At 37.6% G+C, this 22,849-nt stretch overlaps 1 protein-coding gene across 3 annotated transcripts; it reads right to left on the reverse strand.

Annotated features, from left to right (window-relative positions):
* Positions 1–1,779: 1,779 nt before the first annotated feature.
* LOC120422380 (adenylate kinase isoenzyme 5) lies at positions 1,780–21,509 on the reverse strand. 3 transcript variants are annotated; one of them, XM_039585789.2, is made up of 9 exons: positions 10,928–11,110; positions 6,958–7,272; positions 6,312–6,454; positions 4,174–4,356; positions 4,007–4,115; positions 3,697–3,925; positions 3,424–3,640; positions 3,197–3,361; positions 1,780–2,930 (listed from the first exon to the last, which is right to left on the reverse strand). In XM_039585789.2, exons 1-9 carry the CDS (start codon positions 10,947–10,949, stop codon positions 2,535–2,537), a joined length of 1,779 nt encoding a protein of 592 aa, XP_039441723.1. In that variant the 5' UTR covers positions 10,950–11,110; the 3' UTR covers positions 1,780–2,534. The 3 variants fall into 3 exon arrangements, with proteins under 3 accessions (XP_039441723.1, XP_039441722.1, XP_039441724.1); XM_039585788.2 differs by having other exon boundaries at positions 1,782–2,930; positions 3,697–4,115; XM_039585790.2 differs by lacking the exon at positions 10,928–11,110 and adding an exon at positions 21,473–21,509 and having other exon boundaries at positions 1,783–2,930; positions 3,697–4,115.
* Between the last annotated feature and the right edge of the window lie 1,340 nt (positions 21,510–22,849).

A 22,849-nucleotide genomic window follows, 5' to 3' on the forward strand; every position in this document is an offset into this window, starting at 1 on the left:
ACTACCTATCGATTGTCGCACGGAACTGAATGGTGGCAAAATGCAGTAAGTGATAAAAAAGGTTCGTTGAAAAATATGAAGCATTGAGAAAATTATGATAATTTTTTTTTCCTCTTTTTTGTGGAATATTCTGTCACTTTCGATTTAAATTTATTAATTTAAAATTTTCAACAGTCAAACTCTAACTTACCTTGTAATCAAAAAAAGGTAATTTATCCAAATCAACCGAAATGTTCAACTAAAGATTTGACAACCTCATTCAAAGCTAGCAACTCCAAACAGAACTCTTTCATAAATCGTAACTTACTGCGTTTTGGCCCCAATGCATCGAATGCACCTTGCAGTTGCACTTTGGCGCCGTCAGGTTGGCAACCCGTTTGTTTACATGCACTCGTGCTGTCGCGTGACGGAGCGTATGCGATGCATGCTTATGCGCAGACGCGTTATTGCAATCTTGGGAGAATTAGCTGAGAGAGAATTTGGCCTCTACTGTGAGGAATAAAGTGATAGACTGGAGGTTATTTGAACTTTGAGGGGAGAATTGATTGAAAGAGTTTATTTTCTACTGAAACTGATTCATTTTATTTATGTATGTGATAAAGTGTTCTAAAAGTACAATGTTAAAGCTTTAATTCTACTGTCTACAGTATTACTTACAACGTAAAATTTCTTAACCCAGCATTTTAAACTTTGATGAGGTGTTCAATTACGAGTGGCAAACTTCAGTTTTGATTGTAAGTTTGCAAAAAAAAACGTTATGAAGATATTTTTTTATTTTGCTTGTTTCCAATCTCAGTTTGAAAATCTTAGGTAATATCATTTTGCAGTTTAGGCCATATCTTTAAAGATGTAATTTTATGATAAAACAAATACACAATACATATTAAAAACGTTCAATCACATAAAGTGATTTTTTTAGAGATTTTATTATAGAAGATTTCGTTTTAAACATACTCCGATTTTTATAGGGTTTTCAACTTTAATTAATTAAAATTTTCGATAAGGAATATTTTTAAATAGATATAGCAAAAATTAATGCAAAAACTTTCGGCGGTAGGTCAAAATTTTCATTTTAAATTAATTTAAATTTAACAGAAAGAATAAGTATTTGAATCGAGAAAGTTGTATTTCCTGCAATACTAACCAATTATTATTGATTTTTCTTTTTTTACTTTCTTTGGGACCATCCATACACCCCTTCCTCCTCCCTAAAGTGTCAACGTGGTTTATGGATGACCCCTTTCAACAGGTCTTTTATAGAAATCTTGCTACACGTAAACATGACTGCTTCATTTGCTCACCATTATTTTGCAACTTAATAGAAAATGCTTTTATTTTGTCAATAACTTACACAACTCAACTTTTTTTTAAATTGATGCCAGTAACGCTTCACTTTCGTCAAGGCATGATATATTTGAGCTTCCTGAACATGCTCCAACCGACAGTTAACAAATAAAATTGAAAATTTCGGGTATGAAACGATGGTACATGCAACCTTTCGCTCCTCTTTATTTTTGCTACCAGCATAGATAAACCTGTGTTCACGTATTTGCATAAGTTAAAAGTGATTATTTTTGATTGAAACGATTTTCATGTAGATAAAGTTTTTTGAGTATTTGTAAGGGACCATCCATAAACCACGTGGACACTTTAGGGGGGGGGGGGGTATGGCGATTGTCCACGATCCATACAAAAAAGATTTTTTTTTGTATGGACAATTGTCCACGAAGGGGGGGGGAGGGGTAAAAGATTCCCAAAAAAATGTCCACGTGGTTTATGGATGGTCCCTAAGGTATTAAGATATTAAATTTTGGTATAATATTGCGGAAAATGCCTTCTATTTATTCCCTCAATGTTTGGGCAATATTTTCAGTTTAGAGTATCTTACCCTAATAAAGAATTAATTTTAATTCACAGAAAAAAATGATGGTAATATTCATCAGTAAATGGTGACAGATTTTGTGTCAAAAACAATTATTAATTTTACCCCAGAAAATGATGAATTTTCATCAGTTTTCGATAAATATTCATCAGGTTCACATTTTTACACATTTTTTATGAAATATTACTCAAAAAAGATTTTCAACCTACCAAATTTTCAACATTCCAAGATTCAACTTTTTTTCTGTGTTTTTTATTTGGAAAGAAAAGGTTTTAACACATTTTGAAATAAATAAATTATGGTGTTCATAATTGTCATCATGCTGTTCCTTTTAAGATAAACAAAATTCAAATATATGGCCTAAAAGCTGCTCAAACGTAACTTAACTTATCATGCTACGAAAACTCGTAAGACTACATCCGAACTCTATGAAATTTTATATGATATAATGAAACAAAATTCACCAGTAACAACATTTGGCACAAAGCCAATACAAAAATCTTGGTAACTTGTTCAATCTGTTTAAAGCTATCATTCTACGTTGATGGTAAAGTGAACCTTACACTATTTCTTGATGTATATAAAAAAAAAGTTTTCTCCATTTCACCAACAGGAATTTCTTAATTTGTACTGCCATCTCTCTTCCAAACCCTTACATGTGCGAATCGTAATGATCCGCCTCGTCCAACATATTCCTGAAATTAAGCTTCCCATTGGGCACGTGCCCATTCCTGGCCGCCACCGGAACTGCTCCTCCACCCCCGAGATGTCCATTGGCTAGGCTCACGTGGTGACTGATGGTCGGCACCACCCCAGGAACGTCCGCATCCAGATCGTGCACGATGGCGTCCTGCTGGGAGGAACTCTTGGCCGCCGACTTGCGCGACCGTTGAATGGCACTCTTGAAGTTTCCGATCCTGACCGGAGTTATGGCCTCGGTGGCACGATTGCCCGCAGATTCCTGCTGCTTGAGCACCTTCTGGATGTTGTCCCGCACGATGCGTTCAAACTCGCGCTGAACCGTGGGACTGTCCGTGTCGCCGTCCACCTTTTCGGAAGGGGAAGGAAAATAAATGTGTTTTAATTTAGATATTCAAACAGTGCCCTTCAAAGTTGGAATCGTTTCAACCTTCGGTTGTTCATCCACCCTCAAGCCTCATTAATGATGAACCACGGTGGATGAAGCAATTATGTTCAATTTAAATGAAAGTCCATTACCGTCACGTGTACTAGCCAAAGCGCTACAACGTTCAAGTTCTTGGACACGCATCCATAATTGATTAAGGCCGACCGAAGTCAATCGTATAAACTTACAATGGTTAACCGGCCGGCGGTGTCCATTTCCTTCAGCATCGGGAGCGTCAGCTCGCGGAACAGTTCCAGTCTTCGCCGAAAGGAAGATACGGTGTCATCCAGCCGGCCCCGACCGAGCTGTAGCTTCGAGCAGTCCAGCAGAATGATTGGGGGACTTTGATGGTACTGCAATGCCAGAGACAAGATTAACCCGTTTGAACTACTTTCGTTGACCAAGTTTTTCCTACCTTCTGCTCGAAATCATTGACCTGCGTCAAATCCCTCGGATATCCATCAATAATAACTCCCTTCTTGTCACTGAGTTGAGCCAATTGATTCTCGATAAGCCGATCTAGCGACTTTTTTGGAACCATTTCTCCAGCCGTAATGGCCTCCTTGACAGCGTAGTTATCCGTACCAACACGTGGATCCGACTCGGCAATGGCTCGAAGTAGCCGACCAACGCTGTAATACAAAACCAATGAGCATTGATACTCTCAATAGTTGACACCCTTCAATACCTAAAGTGTCCCCACCCAGGGTTGATCCCAACTGCCTTCAAGCAAAGCGTCGCTTTGTTACTACCAGGTCCACCGATCACCCAGAGGACCGGCGGTATCCGGCCTGGTTTGCCCAGCTCAACGACGCTACCGGGTCGTAGTTCCACGCGCGATTGCTGCCGCTGCACAGGTGGCGGTGGCGTTGGCGTTCGCGTCCGGCTATTGATTTCTACTTGATGCGACGGAACAGCTGTAATAACTTTAGCTTGACTAGGTGCCGTGTCTACGCTAACTATACTGCCGGGAATGTCGTCCACGCCCCGTCCCATACCTGCGACTCCGTTCAGCAGCGCCTCCTGGTTCTCCTGTGCCCCGAGGATGTCAAGCACTGCGGACCGGAAGTCCTTGTACACCTCGGACGGGGCACGTTCGCCGTTGATCTGGAAAGAATACAACCGTCAACATCGACTCCACAGAATTCGCTTGGGATAAGCATACCGCGATCAGCATATCGCTCTGGTCGAAATAGTCCGCCACGGGCATGACGTTCTTGAAGAAGTTGTCCAGTTCCATTTTTGCCAAACTTAGTACCACGTGGCCAAGTTTGGCACCGTAGTCGATTTGGCGCTGCAGGATTGTCTGGCGCCAAGATATCAGTATCACACCGTTGATTACTTGAATCTGAAAAATTGACATTTTATAAACGACGTGTGCGAAGTCATCAAGTCGGAGAAAGTTATGTTTGCCGATGATTTGAAGTTTTATCGAGAAGTCTACAACACCAAAGACTGCGCAGAACTCCAAGATGACCTAAGTGCAATGATCGAGTGGTGCAGCGCAAACGGAATGCAGGTCAACGCTAGCAAATGCAAGGTCCTGTCATTTTATCGTGGAAACTCTCCCATCCTCTATCGTTACCTTTCCGACGGGAAGGAGCTGGAACGTGTCGAGTCGATTAAGGATCTCGGCATTGTAGTCGACAAGAAGCTGACTTTCAAGGAACATCTCTCGGCGACAGTAGCGAAGGCAAGGACTACATTGGGATTTATTTCTCGGAACACCCAGGAGTTCAAGGATTTTCAAGCGATCAAGTGTTTGTACTTGACCCTAGTCCGCAGCATATTAGAGTATGGCGTACAAATTTGGGCCCCCAGGCTGATTGGAGATGCAAACTTGTACGAAAGAGTGCAAAGAACCGCAACGAGGATGATTATCCGCAAACTTCCCTCCAACCACCCAGTGAGACAGGCTCACTACGAGGAGAGACTCCAATTTCTGAGGATGGAAAAGCTCTCTTTGCGGGTTTCATTCCTCAGGCGTCTTTTCTTATTTGACGTAGTGAACGGAAACTCGGACTGCCAGGCACTAATAGCTTTGCTTCCGCCGCAAGCTCCAGAGAGAAATCGGAGAGGTGATGTTCTCTTTAGAATCCCGAACGATGGCTGGAGAAGTTATTTTAACCCTTTTTATGAATGTTGTAAATGTTTTAATTCTGTCTGTGTCAAATTTACCAACGGAATGTCCAAACTTAGCTTTAAAAGTAGAATTTAGGGTATAGATTAAATTCAGTCTGTGGATATTTTTTGTATCAAAGACGGTGTGACTAAATAAATAAAAAAAAAAAGAAATGGATTCTACGAGTTATCGTCGTTTGAAGATAGGGTTTTGCTCAAAAATCGCCAAAAAGTCGTTTTTTTGGGAGGGTACAAAAATGGAAGGGGGGGTCCGATTTGGATGAAATTCGGGATTTTTGCATGTTTTGATAGTCTCAACAGCTCTGCCAAATTTGAGCAGAATCGGAGATGGTAATTTTCAAATTTGCATTTTTTCTTGCACATTTCAGGTGGAATGACCCATAATTAAACACGATATAACATTGAAAATATGTACCTCATCCGATGGAGAAAAAAAACATTTAAAACTAAACAAATGGCAATCCAAAGCAAATGTTAAAAAAATGTCTTTAAAAACTTAAATGAGAATCATTAGTATTGATTACCCATCCGGAGAAGAATACATATTTTCAATAAAAATTATTACAAAATAAATAATCCAAAACAAATTTAAAGTTTGGCTTTAATGAAAAAACCATTAGCAGAATTAATCATTTTTTCACCATTTTCCGGAAGGAGGATTGTTGAGGATTGTTTCTACATAGTTCTAGAAAAAAACATAACTTCTACTGTTTGGAGTGTTTTACCCAGTATTACGGTGTTTGTGAATGACCCCTCGGACAAATCTTAAACAAATTTCTGTCTGGGAAATCCCAAAAATAATTCATTTATCATAAATAGAACCAATCCTCCACAACATTAACTCTCTCAAACAATTTTCCCAATACGCAAATCACTTCGACCACTATTTTGGTCCTCATGCAATCCCAACCAATTGTTTCACCGTGGAGATGAAAATAGATTTGTCCATTGACTCAACCACACCCGCCACAAGGGGTTGGCTATTACGCCGAGAAATTCCACGGTGGAACCTCGACACGGCACCCTTCCCGATGCGCTTTCATTATTCAACAAAATAATGACCAAGTTAAATACTTAATTCTCCCACGAGTGTTCTTTTTCATCTTTTTTTTTTGTCGCTGGAATTACTTGGAATTTGCAGTCCCGTCAACTGGTTCCTACCTTTTCCGAGTACTCCACGACGTCCCGCATCGAGCGCGGATATCCGGAGACCAGGTAGGTTTTGGCAGCTGGTGACATTTTCATTTCTAGCATGAGTACCTCGGTGACAGTCCGCGACGGCAGCTTCGAGAAGTCCTGCATATCTGTAAGTGAAGAACAAGGTAAAAGGAACGGGTAAGTTTCAACCACCGTCATCGGTGCTCAGAACCGGTCACTTTCAAATTGGCTCGTATGGAAATTGTACACCCGTTAATGACGGGTACGGTACGGTGTGTGTTATTTGACCTTAATTAATATTTCAATCGACTATCAACAAGCTCCAAGCCCTGACAGGACAACCACGGTCCGTTCGGTTCGAATCAAGCTGTATCGAAAATCGATCGGACGAGACAATCCACTATCCAGGGGGCCCAGCCAGAAAGAAGCATAGGTACAGGTTCTGCGAATCATGAGAAATTGTGCCGGACTCCAACGAGGAAATGGCGAAGCATGTATTGTTTGCAAGGTCGAGGATTCTATTATGTGTGGCCGTTGGTCATGAATTATGGATGACCCTAGACGGTTGTAATTATATCCCGTGGGAGTTCTGAACAAGCTTGTTCTCACTACATGATGACACCCTATGGCAGTGCCAGCGATGACTCACCGTTACCGATTGCATACTGCTGCAGCAGGTCCATCATGTTGATGTGGGTTACGCCGCGCCGTTCCTGCATCAGCGTATCGCAGTGGGTCACTTTGCCGCTGCCGGGACCACCGAGCACAAAGATGACCGGCACCTTGGGCGGGTCGAACTTCACCTTGCCGTTGTTTTGCATCCCGCCGCCGTTGGCCGTTGGGCTGCCACCACCCAGCGTCGGCGAGCGAACGATGGCGGAACGGCGCTGGGACGGGTCGTCGCCTCTTCCACCACCGCCCTTCCAGTCCGACTCGTCGCCCTCCTGTGTGGTGTTGCCTTTGTCTGGAAATTGCGGAAAGGAGGTTTGAAAAATTGAGAAAAACGCCTCTATTTCCTTTAAGGTATATTCAAAGAAAAAAAAATAACAGGCATCTCCATGTAATATAATTAACCCAAAAAAATAATAGACATGCTGGGTACATAATGCCGAACAATAATACCTTTCTCTGATATCAATATCAAATTTTGTTATTCGTGAACCCTTGAAAATTTGAGCATTATACAAACGCCGTGCGTGGCCGAATGGTTACGCTGTCCGCTTTGTAAGCGGATGATTCTGGGTTCGATTCCCATCTGCTGCAACCTTCCATCGGATGAGGAAGTAAAATGTCGGTCCCGGCCTTGGTTGTTAGGCCGTTAAGTCATTCCAGGTGTAGGAGTCGTCTCCATGCCATAAGTACAAACAACACACCAAACCAAGCCTACTCCGGTGGAATCGCTGGCGGCGGTTGGACTCGCAATCCAAAGGTCGTCAGTTCAAACACTGGGGTGGAAGGTTCCTTGGAGTAAAAAGAGGTTTGGGTGCTCTCCCCATTCAAGCCTTCGGACTCTTAGGTTCGAGCAGAAACTTGCAATAGAGACCACAAAAGACCCGGGGGTCGTTAATGTGGATGGCTTGATTTTTTTTTTTTTGACAAACGCCTACACCTTAGGAAGGCGACTTATGGAATGATAAGATTAACATGTTAATATTAGTAAATACCGGCCCCGACACTCATTCAGGGTGTTCCCCTCAGGAACTGGGAAAGATTTTTTTAACAAGCGCAAAATTTGGTATCATTCTAATTAAATGTATTTTTTTGATATTGCAAAATTGCAAAAATATCAAACCTTGATATTTTTTTGGCTCTTTATCAAACTCCTCTAAAACTATCGGTGATGAAAATCCGGGAATAATTTTGACTAACTTGGACAAGGCAATTAATTTTGCACTACAGCCCAGACTCGATTATCCAAAGGCCTCGGAAAAAATCCCTCGGATAATCAAAACACAAAAAATCGATGTCTTATTTTTGATTGTCGATTGATTGTGCCCCTTAGCTGTAACTACCCCTTAACACTTGATTTATAATTCTTAAATCCAAGATGGCGGCCAAAATTGCGATGATGAAACATTGAAAAATTGCATTTTTTCAATTAATAGGTAATCAACCATTCAAATTTAACTAAAATCGTATCGGAGAACACTTGTATTATTAAAAGCACGAGAATAAAACCATTTTTTTATTTTTTGCTACAAACCTTCGGATAATCGAAACTTCGGATAATCAAGGCTTCGGATAATTGAGTCTGAACTGAAAAATGATATTTCAAAACAAGCTTTCATAGAAAATCGAAAATTTCAAAGTTGAGTACAGTCCAGACTCGAATATCCGAAGGTTTGTATGGGACTCACTAGCGTTCCCAGGTCCTCAAGGAAGGGGGGGGCAAAAATATTAGAGTTTTGAAAATTTCGTCGTTTATGGACACCCCCTGCCCAATTTTAGAACAAATTTCCGAGGATGGTGGGGCAACTGCCCCATGTTGCCCCACCCTGGGCACGCTAGTGATGGGACTTCAGATTTTCACTTTTTCATTCAATTTTCATTTTTTTACCAAAGTGCCAATTGAGAAAATTTGCCAAAACTTTCCCGAAGAAGGTTTGGTCCTATATTGCTCATGCAAAAGATGCAAGGTGCTCAAAACTGGTCTAGAATAAAAAAAAATCTCGTTTAAGACCAGTCCAGAGAAAGTTTTTTTATTCAGTAGCACCCACCATAATTTTTCGAGAAATTTTAAAATACCGTTATAAAAAATATCGTTCAAAGTTTTTTTCAATTGGCATGAAAATTAATAAAAAAGAAAGGTTTTCCCAGGTTACAAAATTGAAATGCTTTGCGGAAAGACGGATCTGCACCGAATGCTACCAAATGTTAAATCCCAAGTAACATTTTTAAACCAACTAGCCACCACCTAGTTTTATTGAGGTTTTATGATATCATCTTGATTGCTTTATAGTTTTATTTAGGCATTCATCGCAACCAATAAGCAAGAGCTAATTAGTAGGTTCTAACAAGAGTTTATGCCTCGGACATAAAAGCTTGTGACAATAAAAGCTAAATGGCTTTTAATAAGGTTTTATGTAAGTTTTAAGAGAGTCTTGAAAACCCAATGTCATGACAAACGGTTTTATCGCATGCTTTTTTAAAACCCAGGGTGTTTTAGCTGTCAAGTGCCGTTAGGCGTGTAAAAAGCTTACTTAAAACCATAAGCTCCTGAAAAAGCATTTAACGCGGCCCATTAGCATTGCATAAATATGGCGCTAAACGCGTGTTCTGATTGAATTTGATTGATCGCCATCTTGGTTGAAAAAATAGATAACTGAAAAATTTGATTTAAATTTGATGAAAACACACATTTATGCTGTATTTCTGGTATGATTAATATAGCGATAGATGTTTAAAAATATTTTGAACATTTTTTTTTCAAAGAATTGCAATAAAAAATTTTGTAACATTAAACACTATGATTACAAAATAATGATTTTTGATGAAGCGAGTTGAATTTTTCGGCTCTATCTCCCCTACATTTATCAATAAAATTTCAATCGCAGCTGAATTTGAGCCATCAATTGAGAGAAATAAGCTTTCAAATTATTTGGATTACCTCTAATATCTATTATCCAGCTTTTTAAGCGAAAATGGCGTTCGAATGGTGAACGCCCGAAATGTCAAAATCACGCAGTGGTCCCAACATTACGAAAAAAGTGTGCCATGGCATGACAGCCGCATTTTTTTTTTTTCGCAAAGAGTCGACTGTAATTCAACATTTTTTTACACGCATTCTTTTTACATTGCAGTATGGTTATTACAGTCGACTCTCTGGTTGTCAATATCCAAGGGATCGTCGAGGAAGAGAATCATCAGTTTACAGAACGATGCAAAATGAAGACTCGATTGAATTTTTTTTTCTTGATACCCAGCTATGGGATAGAATCATGGCAACGTCCATCAAACAAAAACAAACTAATGTCAAACACCCTTCAAAGCTTCGTTTCGCCAAGAAAAATGTCTGAGAAGGTGAAATTATTGACAACCGGAAGAGATTTTTAAAGCAAACAGAATCCAAGGGACCGTCGAGGAAGAGATCCTTCAAGCAAGGGAAAATATCGAGGAATGAAGATAATTGAAGTATGCAGATTGAACGGACTGAAGAATTCATCGATAGATGAAGAATTATTGATATCGATCCGAGAACTGTTCATCAAGTAATATTTTCTACATAATCTAGCCATTATGTACATGATTGTAAAAATAGAACATCAGTTTCAATTGAGAAACTGAAAAAAACTTATCACGAATATTATAAATGTCATACAAAAATAAAGTAAAAATAATTGTCCCTTCAAAATTTTGATAAATCTTCATGAAGTTTTTTATTCACATAAAGCAAAATAATATAACAGGACAACCTGGATTTGTAACCGCAAAGCCAAGACAAGACGAAGTTGAGGTTGATGAGCAAATGATTTGATTTGATTTGATTTGTTTTGTGGACATTCGCAAACATTCACTAACATGAACATGACCAGGATTTGTTTACAAATCCATATTGGCTAACTTAAATCGTTTTATTCTATATTATGTTATCATACTTCCTTATGCAAACATGTTCTTACCTGTATCCAGACAAATACCCATGATCCATTCGTATTATCCTATTATGTTACCACTATTGAAATCACATACAACTTATCAAGTACTGTTGTACTCGTTTTCGTGTCAAAAACAGTTCTAGTTTTATTTTAAGGCACTTTTTTCACTGATGGCTTGTAGTATCACCGGGCGTGCACCGCTTTTCGCTGTAATCAATTGGTACATTATTCCTCCTCCGCACCGCGATTGCATTGTAAACAAACTTTTCGACGGTTCGTAGTCTAGTTCGTTGTGCAACTCCACCACCACCACCACCATTCCAAACTTCCTGACCCCCTGGTAATAGTAGTTTAGCAGAACGACCACCCCTCCGCTATTACTGACTAAACGCCGTGAGACACCAGGCAAACTGAGCATCGACGAAAACTCTACGGTAAAGGCTCCCTGTGGGGTTGAGGGTGGCCTTATGTTTGCAGACAATTAGACCAAAGGAGCGATTAAAAGTCGATATTGCCGGAGGAGGGTCATCAATCATCTACAAGCACCAACATTCCCCCCTCCCATACCCGCAATATTTCCAAGAAGCTTTTATCATTCAAGTTTATACGGTCAATTGGTTGGAATCGGTTCCCGGACACGAACTCATGCAATGTGGGCCAACATTGAGTCACATCTTTACTAGTTTTTCATAGTTTTGATGAGAAAAATGGTGTGAGAGTTCATTGAAGAATTTTTGTTGTGAAACCATCAGAAATACTTCAAGAACATGGTCAAACTAGCTGGTCATGAATTCATCAATAATGCAACATGTTTTGACCGGTCAGATGATTTTGTTTACTTTGAAGGAAATATAATTACATATTTACATCGTACGACAACAACATCGCTCGTGGTCAGCAGTGCCTGTTTACAGTTTTCCCTCTAACCTGATTCGCGCCATTATCGTCAGCATTGTCCATACTTTAACATTCGCGTGACGCGAAAGCTCTCTCAAAGGACACCCTAATTGGTCAAACTTCCCATTCTCAACAACAACAAAAACAACATGTTGCAAACCTCACCATGAGTCAACAAAACCATAACAAGTTTTATGGGGTTTAGAAAGTGAATGAACGTAGTTTTGTAGCATTCATAAACCTTATCTAGAAATCTCCAAATGAGATTTGAAACACCGTGTTTACGTCCATTTGATTACCTACTGCTGATTTACCAAATCTAAGTGGTTGTTTTCACCCTCGACTTGATGTGTTTTCTACGAACTAAAATTCTTACCCAAATTGATCAAAAAAGATATCATTGGATGAAATCAGTCCAAAACCCTGATTGTGAATTTACTGCATGGACTCTCAACGGAATATCCCAAAAAGGACCCATCCCTCTTCCTGATTGAAATTTCACTTAAATCATTACATTTCCTGGCTGCAACGTTCCTTGAACTTTACTGAACAATCATTCAATATTCTGCATTCTAGGTCATCCATGATATTGGATCTATAGAGGTTTTCAAATAGGGGAGTGAATCCTGCTGAGAAATTTTCTGGCATATTATGAGATGTTCAGTTGTAAACAAAGTAACTTTTATTCCATTTCAGTAACAATATAAATTAATTGATAAAAGAAATGGTAATATTATTTAAATTAAATTAAAAAAGTTAGATGATAATTTAAAAATATGTTGAAAAAATCAACAACAAACAAGCAATTATAACTCTGCCAAGCTCTCCTAGCACGTAAAACAACAACGCGCGGATCGACAGGGGGTGAGTAAGCAATAACGTAAATTATTTATTGATGTCTTCTAAATGTACACGGACTGTGTGCTCTGTTTTATATCCTCGGATGATTCTTTCATAACGAAATACACTAGTCATCGTTCGGGCAAAAAAAACATGGAAACCTTTTTATCTGAGGTAAGTGAACCTACACTAGCAACCGGACATGGAAGGATTTATCTTCTATTTGTTGTGATTGTAAACGATTTTTTTTTCTGTTTTCATTACAGTTCAGGCTCGATTATTCTAAGGACTCGGACAAAATTTAATTCGAATAATCGTATCTTGGAATTATCGAATCACGAAGTATTTCTTTGTAGTTTTTAGAGCGTCCAATTTCCTGTACCGGGAATTCCCAGGATTCCTGGTAAAAAAAATCCTGTTTCCAGAGAAATTTTTAAATTTCCCGGGAATTCTATAAACTCAAGCAGAAGTATTCTTGATGAATTTCTTCAGAAAAAGTTTAGAAAAAAATGAACAACTTTATATGAATTAACTAAATTAAATTTACTGCTTATATTGAATTCATTGATCGTCTTAAAATTTCATGTCAGTGTAATTTTTCGGAAGCAACAAAAATTGGGACATTTTATTATTTTAGGTAAACTTTTTGGAAAATAATGGGTGTTATATCATTTAAAAAAGTATAAACCCCTTCCCGTCAAAGCAAAATTGGGAATTGTTTACGTTTTTGTGTACAAAGACCAAGTTGTATGAACATTGAATTGCTATCATTGAATATTTCAAATAGGATTGTGAAGAAGAATTAGTTCAGTTTGTTTGATGAGTATTCGAAAAATATCAGTTTAACATAAAGTTTAAATGGGTGAATGAAATGGAAGACAGATTGATTGAGGACTAATGAAACACTTATCAAATCATTTATATCAACTTTTGGAAAACACTTTCAACCGAAGTCATATATTTAGCTGAAAAGCGTGTAACAAAATTTCACCATGCAAAAAGCATTAAATAACTAATGCGCGTTAATTGAAAGGTGCCCCAAGAATGCACACATGTTTTAAAAAATTTCTCCTGTTTTTTGAAAACATTGAGTTGTTTCAAGTAAAAAATACAAAAAGTAAAAATTAAAATGCTAAACTATTTGGTTCATGAGCTAAAACAAGTATGACTTTTGCTAAAAATGTTATTTGTCCCGAAAAACATAATTTCTGAATTCGTTTTACTAACTGTACAAACAATTTGATAAAACATGATATTTCGCCACAAAACTACCTGCGATCATACAGCTTTGTTGTTAAATATTTATCAGAACCGAGATCAGAACAATTTATACTAAATTTAAAATTTCTCTGGATTTCCCGGGAAATTTGTTCAAAATTTACCGTTTCCCGGGATTTTTGTTGTTGAGACAACCAATGTTCATGAAATGTTGCACACTGGAAATCATTTTAAGATCGATAAAAGTTTTCAAATCTTGAGAGGAACATCAATGAAAAAATTTCGCACACACAGCAAAAATCCGATGATTAAATCACATGCAAAAGCATGCACATCACCTTTGTGAAAAAAGCATGTAATATTATATGAGAAAACGTGTACACAAAAAGCATATACGAAAGCAAAAAAAATATTTGGAATATCCCAAATTAACAACAATCTGGTGAGAGTCATTTCCAGATTACCAAGTCCGCGCCCCAACCATCTCGGCTACCTTACCGTCTTGTGGTTGCTGGGTTTTAACGCCAATGTACCAGTAGCCTTCCTTCACGTCGTATTAACTGTATTAACTGTATACTATGTATGGATAACTTGCAGCTACATCGGTATTGATCCAGATTATTTCACAGCGGCGAGATAGCCGTAAGGGTTGAAGCGTGGACTTGATAATCTGAAAATGACTCTCACCAGATTGTTGTTAATTTGGGATATTCCAATTCTCACAAAGGTGATGTGCATGCTTTTGCATGCGATTTTACACAGATTTTTTTTACTGTGCATGTTCGTATCCAAATGAACATTTGATCAACTGGATTATCCAATGTTTTGATTATCCGAAGTTCGATTATCGGAAGGTTTCACAAAAGTTTCGGATAACCGAATTAACAAATATGTTTTTTTTTATTCATAACATTAAATTCTAGTTCAGTGACCTCATATTAGTAAAATTTGAGTATTTGGTGCCTGTTTCGTTACCAAATGCAGATTAATTGATTTATTCGCCGCCATCTTGGGTCAGATCTTTTTTGAGCTTTTTTGAGATCATATTTAAACTTGAGACCCAAAATAAATCACAATTCGACAATCTGAAGTGAAGATTTTCCGATGTCTTCAGATAATCGAGTCAAAAATTACAACAAAATTCATTCAAACACTGCCAATTGCCGAACAAAAACATGGGGTTATTTTTAGTGCATGTATTCATATGTAGGGGAGAGTGGGGAGACTTGATCCCCGGGGACACTTGATCCCAAGCCTGTATCTCGTCAGCATGTGGGAAAAACAATTAGCTTTGTTCTAGAAAGTTGTGCGAAATTGACTAAAACTCATTGTAGAAAACAAAGAAAAAAAAATAAAAAATGTTTAGATAGAGTTGGGATGTTTAGATAGAGTGGGTCTCGTGGCGCAGGGGTAGCGGCTTCGGCTGCCGATCCCGATGATGCTATGAGACGCGGGTTCGATTCCCGCCTTATCCACTGAGCTTCTATCGGATGGTGAAGTAAAACGTCGGTCCCGGTTTCTCCTGTCTCGTCAGAGGCGCTGGAGCAGAAATCCCACGTTAGAGGAAGGCCATGCCCCGGGGGGCGTAGTGCCAATAGTTTCGTTTTTAGATAGAGTTACACACATTTTTCTAAAAAGTGCTCCAAAAAACTTCCAAGAGATCTTTTTTCTTTGTTTTGATAAGTATAGAAAACACTCAAAAATTATTCGAAACAATATTGTTTATACATGAATTGTTTGATGAACATATCAACTTCAAAACCCTTACGTATTTGACGTTAAATTTATCGTCATACTATTTTTACAATCAATTGTTTAAAAAAGTGCGTTTAGGGAGACTTGATCCCTGCATTTTTACAGTCACTGGAATCAGCCTCAGGATTAAATAATTGGGCTGGGTTTTCGTACATAGTTTCCTTTAGTATAGTTGTACATAACTTACTGCAGTTTGAACCATTTTTCAAAAATTTTGTAAACAAAAATTACCAGCTTTTGTAAACATGCTCAATTTTGGTCTGAAAAAGAAAATTTTAAGTTTTTAAATATTTTGCATGCTAAACGTGTTATATTTTGAACACAAACGTAAAGGTTTAATGTGAAATTGCTGTAACTCATAGAAAATTAAAAGTTTGGATGAATAAAAAACATTTTCCTTAAGATTTCTTCAAAATGTTGAAAGGGGGATCAAATTACCCCCAACATTTCGAAAATGCCGGTTTGAAATATTTTTTTAAAACCCTTGACATGATTTGAAGAGTTTATCTGATGAAATACCCTTATCAGCCAAACATAGTTGAATGTTTATGCTTTCAATTCATGCAAAAAGATCGTAGTTTTGTGAGAAATTGACAGAGTTATGTGCGATACAAAAAAAGGGGATCAAGTCTCCCCACTCTCCCCTACATGTGTCAATTTTCTAAAAATTGTGATTTTCAATAAATATCCATAACAAAAAGTTTATATCAACTTTATCGCTCTTTTAAATAAATATTTATAAACTGATACTGTAAATGAAGATTTTTCAAACTTTTCTTGAATAATTATCATAAAAATTAACCTAATTTATGCTCTCATGAAAAATCTTTCAGATCATGCGTTTCAAATTTGAGCCTAAATAATGAATTCTATGATTCTTAATTTAATTTTATGATGCCTCAGCGTATCCTTTCTTAAAGCCAAACGTTAATGTTCATGTTAATCCTACAGAAAGAAATTTAAGAAATTTAATGTAATTTTAAAAACAAAAATACCATTTTCTTTATTTCCCCTCATTTACAGTCTATCCATGAAAGACGCCTTGCCTTCTTTTTAGAATGTTTGCATGTGATTTTGCGATTTGATCTAAACGCGATTAAAGTTTTTCATTATCTCAGAACCAAAATCAGTAAAATTAGGGGTGAATGCTTTAAAAAAATTACATGTCAGCTTGACGATGCGTTCTTTTGAATTTTCGATTATAATAGTCTATTATGAAAGTCCTTAATGATGTTATTTTAATTCCCTTCTGAAACTCATCTTTCGTTAAGCACGCGAGATTTGCTTAATTCTTCAAAAGAGCTGGTTTTCATCAACGCAGTGTTGCCTTGTGTTGCGATATCGTGGCACCCGAATTTTGAATCTTAATGTTTTCAAAACTTAGTTAGTCAAACAAAAATGGTTTGTTTTGCAGTTGAAAATACAATGTTGTGTGAAGGGAGTTGTTGTCTTCTTATTCCAACATTTTAAAACTCACGGACCCAATCCTGCAACAACGGGATGGTAAAATTAGTCAAACTTTGTTGTAAATTACTTTGTGGACAGTTATTTAGGGGATGGGGAATTTCTGTAACAAAAATCTGATGTGCACCGTCAAACAGACTATTTAAAAATTTCTAAATACTCTTTCTTAAGCTCAACTAAACACTTCTAAGTTTTATAATAGACTTTAGTTCTCTAACCCTTCAGCAGTCACGTAAGCGTTCCTTGTAAAAACACTTGTAAGAAACGTCAAAACACAATGTTCTTTAAAAAAGATTAGAGCGTCCAATTTTTCGTGAAATGAAATCCTTAATGCTCATCAATATTTCATTTGTAAACGTTAAACGTGTCAATAAATTAGATTTGTTTTCTTTATGCGAGTCATTTTAACTTTCTAAGAGAATGTTTATGTGTACAAAGAATGTCTTTAATTTGCTTATAATTAGTTGCACGAGTGACTTAAGGGCTAAATATTATTTTCCCGGAAAATTAAAATAGAACGCTCTAAAAAATATGCTTTTTATGGGCGTGCATTTCTAATTTGTATGTCTTAATTCACAACAAAATTAATTTTGAGAAGTTTATATAACATCCTTTCCAATTTTTCAAAGTTCCGACAATATACAATGTACACTTATAACATTTTCTAGCATTAATCTGTAAACCGTGATGATTTTGGTTGAACTTCTAACCCAAAATCGTATCAAAATCCTGTCAGAAACCCGAGACCACCCCGCGTCAGCCGTTCGTTGGCAGAACATAAAAATCAATAATCTCACTCAAATTGTCAATCATTGGACTGTACATTCCTAGAAGCCTTTGCTCCTCCCGAGTTGATACTCATCGCTGACACACGTGGCGGCGGGTGGTGGAGTAGTTCAAACACACACACACACACACACACACACACACACATTGGCTGTCTGTGGCTTCTGGTGGTCATCCTTGTCCGTTTGGGGGCTTTCGATGCATGCCAAATGACAACATCATAATTAGCTGACCTCATGCGAGCATCCACACACTACCAATAACCTGATGTCGACGGTGGAAAAAAAGACCGATGGGTTCGAGGATACTACGCGCTGGTCATGTCCTTGTTCTGGGTCAAACGTGTCGCACTACACTGTATCCTGGTTGGTGGTTCGACTTAATCCAAGTATCCTTAAGTTGGATTCGGGTTTCATCCATTTTTGTAACAGTTATCACAGTAAATTTCAAGAAAACTCCCAAAACTTCAAATGAAAATCAAGCTTTTTCATCTTCTTTTTAAAACCGGAAGTGGAAGCGGAACTTCGCGCGCGCTTTGTACCGGCAAGTGTTGTCCGTTCGAAATGCCGCCACTCACTGTCAATGCCGGACAGTCCAACAGGAGCTTTTTTAGACGCGATTTTCACTCTCGCTCACCGAACACAACTGACTGAGTTGGAGAGAAGGAAAAAAAAAGTAGTGACGAGGAAAAAGCGCTGGAAAAAAGGCGCGTGTAAATAATTGATTAGTGGCGTCCGTTACGAACAGGACACAGACAGCACACACACACACACTCACACGGGATGGCCACATGGTCAACCGGCATGGCAGGGAGACGCGACCACTAACCTTCGATAGGTTCATGTGTGTACTACCACTGGTACTGATTACAATTGTTCATTTGAATATGTGAGCGGAAGAGACACTAATATCTGCGTTTTTTACGAGCACATTGACGTGGAAATCCGAGTGTGGAAATATAGGAAAACATTAAAAATAGTATGATTATTTGGTGAATTTGTTAAGTTATTGTTCCAACTTCATAAAAACAAGATTTTTCCAAAGTCCTCGAAAAAAATCTCAATTCACGAGAAAATTCAAAAATTAAAAAAAAATAAGAAAGGCCGAACCGTTTTTCTCCAAATTTTGTATGGGATATCAGAGCGATTGTCAAACATGTAGCATTCTATTTTAGACTTCTATGCAGAAGCGACGAACGGCCCAGAACTTTCCTTATGAACTGTTGCAAAGTTGCTCGTGATTCTGAGGACCTGACAGACCGTTATTATGAAAAAAAATCCACCCAAACCAATGATTGGACATAGTTAGTTCCTGGGACCATTCAGTATCTCTGGGCCGAGTTTCAAAATATTTGCCGGCAGAAATTTCGAATACGGTCAGTTTTAGTGTTTCGAGTAGAAATTAAGGAGAAATCGCATGTAAAATGCGTAGGAATAGATCAAAGTTTCAATGTTTTAACTCCAAAACAATACTTTGAACGCTGTAGTTATATTGTGAATCCATTTCAATACTTTGTATTAACTAAATTGACAAAAAATAAAATAAAAAACAATTCTCTACGAATTTTGAAAGCCTTCCCCAATAATATTTTGAATAGGGCCAAATATTGAATATTACGCCCTTTTGAAATAATAATGTTGATTTCAACATTTTCAAAATATATTTTTTCGAAAAGATCAGGAAAGACACAGATGTTGCATTTTTCACATTGAAAATTGGATCTTAAGTTTTTTTTAATATTGGCATTGGTAAATGGGGGGGGGGCTGTTTAGATCGTTTGACTATGAAAACTTCAATTTCCTTGTTTTTTTTTTCATATATCCACTGTATCTTAGCAACAGAGGTTCAACCTTCAATGCTTCTTAGACGTAATTTTAGGAAATTTTCTGAAATTTTCTTTTTTTTCAGAAATGGAAAAATCTAAAAGCTGCAATTATTTTAGTAAAATCAAACTTAGTGGCTTTATCACGAAAACGATGCACTTCATCAAAATTTCTGTTGAGTACTTTTCGATTGCATCGATTTCCATATTCTCAAAGAATATTTATTTAAAAAAATCATAACTCGGTTTCAAATTTTTTGGCTGTATTTCTCTATGGCTCAAAAGACACCCCTAAAATATATCAAAGAATACCCGTTTTTACCTGACTGATCTGATGAGGACTATCCTCATCAATACTTAGAAGTTAGCCGAACACACCAAATTGATCCGAAAATTCCTTATAAAGATACTAATTTTAGAATATCTACGTACCATACCAAAATTGTGTGGAGACATTCGAATATTTTTCTATTTTTATAAAGAACTGTATAGCTTTTCAAATTTAAAACCAACTTTATATAAATTACAATCGAAGGATTTGTTTAAAAAAATAATAATAAATTGCGTATATAAACTGAAACTTTTTTTCTGAATGCCTATAACATTGCTGAAGGCACAAAAACGGTTAGATTTTCACCTTCTTAAGGTTTTCGAATAATTCAAAAGCACTTTTTATAAACAAAGTTCCTTAAAAATTATATTAAAAAAACAGGTTGCGAAAACGTAAACAATTACTCTTCAAAATTCTTCAAAAGATAACGAAAAAGTTGCTCTTCAGAATTCCTCAACAAACAATTTAAATTGAGACAAAAAATTAAAAAAATATCCTAATAATATTGTTATTATCAAAAAAATAAGTTAAAAAATCATGGTAATATTACATCTGAAAATGGGTACATCTTTTATGTCAGAAAAAAAATGTCAATTAACAACTTTTCCGTTATAATGTCACTTTTTCAGTCGAAATTGAGGTAATATTTCATCATAGAAAATATAGTATTGCACCTTCCAAATTTACACAATTTTTCGCTGTGTAGTATAAATATATCAATTCTTTTTTTACTATACATCTTGAAACCTTCCTCCAATCGGGTGAAAAAACCTTCCACTTGGCAATACAAGTATCCTTGCGGACACATGTTGCGTAGCTGATTTGTGATGGAATCGGTTCCGGAGCCGGATTAGAGGTTCTGCCTCTGAAAATATACTCTTAACTCAGTAAAACTCTGAGAAAAAAATATAACTTTTTCCCCCTCTTGCCTGAAACTTTGCTGAAGACACCAAATCGATCAGAAAAATTCTTCTCAAGTTACATTTTTTTCAACATTAACAAAGCATTTTTGGAAAACCACTCTTTAAATTTGAGGGTACCTTTTATAATTATATGTTTTCATTCAATCGGATACTTGTTTACCGAAATCTTTGTGTTAAGAAAATGAAACATATTTTGCTTGTTTGGAAAAAATAGGCTGCCTTAAAGTCGAAACAAGAATAACACTTGTAGCCCCAACGGGGTCAAAAAGTTGGAAACGCAACTCCATTGGCTTATACTACCCTTGGAAATAAAGTTGGAAATGCCATTTTTATTATAACTTAAGGTAGACGCGTCTGTATTGGATCTACCTTGTTGGAGGTGATTTTTGACATTCTTCCGGATCGAATGCAACAAGAATCATCCAAATCGGTTGAGTTTTCGTCGAGATACAGCCGGTTGAAGTTGCATTTCCTACTTTTTTGACCCCCTTGGTGCTACAAGTGATAATCAATTTTTATGATAAGTTACTTACAATTTATCTCCTATTTCACTTCACAACCAAGCTAAATTCAAACTAAAGGTCATTTCCAAGTATTGACCATGGTTTTATAAACCCAACTTTTTCCCTGTTGTTTGGGTTGAGCTTGAACTTTTGTTTGTCTTTCAAACTCTCATAAATTTATAGTTAAAGTTATCAAACTCATCAAAAGTGACCAATAGGTCACAAAGAAACACACTTTCATGACAACTGCCCCGTACCACGAGCTCAATTATGCATTCCTCGCTGCGCGCACGTGTAACGTTAACTAATAACTATAGTTTGCCGAGTGGGCGTAACTTGCGCCGATCTTCAATTTTCACAAATTACAAAGTGCAGTTGCCCGCCGGAAGTCACTCGAAAATGCGTAGATACTTTAAACGAATCAATCGATATTCACGGATTGACCCAACCTCGGCGACCGTGACTCACGGCTGTGTCGTGATGATGCCCACACCTGGTGTCGTTTCGAGTTCAATTATTAAGTTGTCTCCGAAGGGCTCGTTGTGTGTAGTTTTGTGATGTTTAAATATTACATTTTTCCACTTTTGAGCCGCCACTGTCGGGCCAACAGAGGTTCTAGTGACAAGACGAGAAAGTACTATTAAGCATCAATTATTCACTTTGTCTCGCGCTAGAGTTTAGCCGCCATTGTCAAAGTCGTTGACCAGGTGGAAGTCGAGGGCCAGGAGGACACTCTGCTGCCTTGTGAGAAAATCCCACCACTTGGGCGATTCGTGTGTCAACAAGGATTTTCCAAATGGTTATGAAATGGATATGAATCACTGAGTGGTGAAAATTATTACCTTTTAGCACCCCCACCACAAACGCTTTCTCTTCCCCCTGGGTTACACGTCCGGTCACGAAGGACGAGCTGAGAGTGAAGGATGGTAGGTTCGAGTACTGTCCATTTGAAGGTTTTTTTTTAATTTGGCTTCCTGGAAAAATCAACAGATCATCAGATCATAGAGCATTATAAACATATTTTTCTACGCACATAACACAAAAGCAAATCATCCACATAAACGACCCCCATGTCTTTTGTGGTCTATATTGCAAGTGTCTGCTCGAACCAAGGAGTCCAAAGGCTTGAATGGGGAGAGCACCCTAACTTTTTTCTACTCCAAGGAACCTTCCACGACCTTTGGATTGTGAGTCTAACCGCCGCCAGCGATTCCACCGGAGCATGACATCCAATGGAAGGCTACGCACATACATACAAATGTCATAATTCTTTCATCAAACATTCTGGTCCCATTTTTATATCTTTTTTCATACTTGTTACTAGTCTGATAAACGTTAATGCAGGAAATCCTCCAAAGCAGCAACACCAAAAAAAATGAAATAAGCTGTCAAGCAAGACATTTTCTG

This window comes from Culex pipiens, chromosome 2 (genome assembly GCF_016801865.2).
Source record: "Culex pipiens pallens isolate TS chromosome 2, TS_CPP_V2, whole genome shotgun sequence".
NCBI classification, from domain to species: Eukaryota; Metazoa; Arthropoda; class Insecta; order Diptera; family Culicidae; genus Culex; species Culex pipiens.

Coding starts and splice junctions, on each gene's coding strand:
- LOC120422380 (XM_039585788.2), bottom strand. CDS start 10,949: ATGGGTATTTGTCTGGATACAG. Junction 4,116..4,173: donor AGAGCGATATGCTGATCGCG/GTATGCTTATCC, acceptor TATTCTTTCCAG/ATCAACGGCGAACGTGCCCC. Junction 3,362..3,423: donor TCAATGATTTCGAGCAGAAG/GTAGGAAAAACT, acceptor CTGGCATTGCAG/TACCATCAAAGTCCCCCAAT.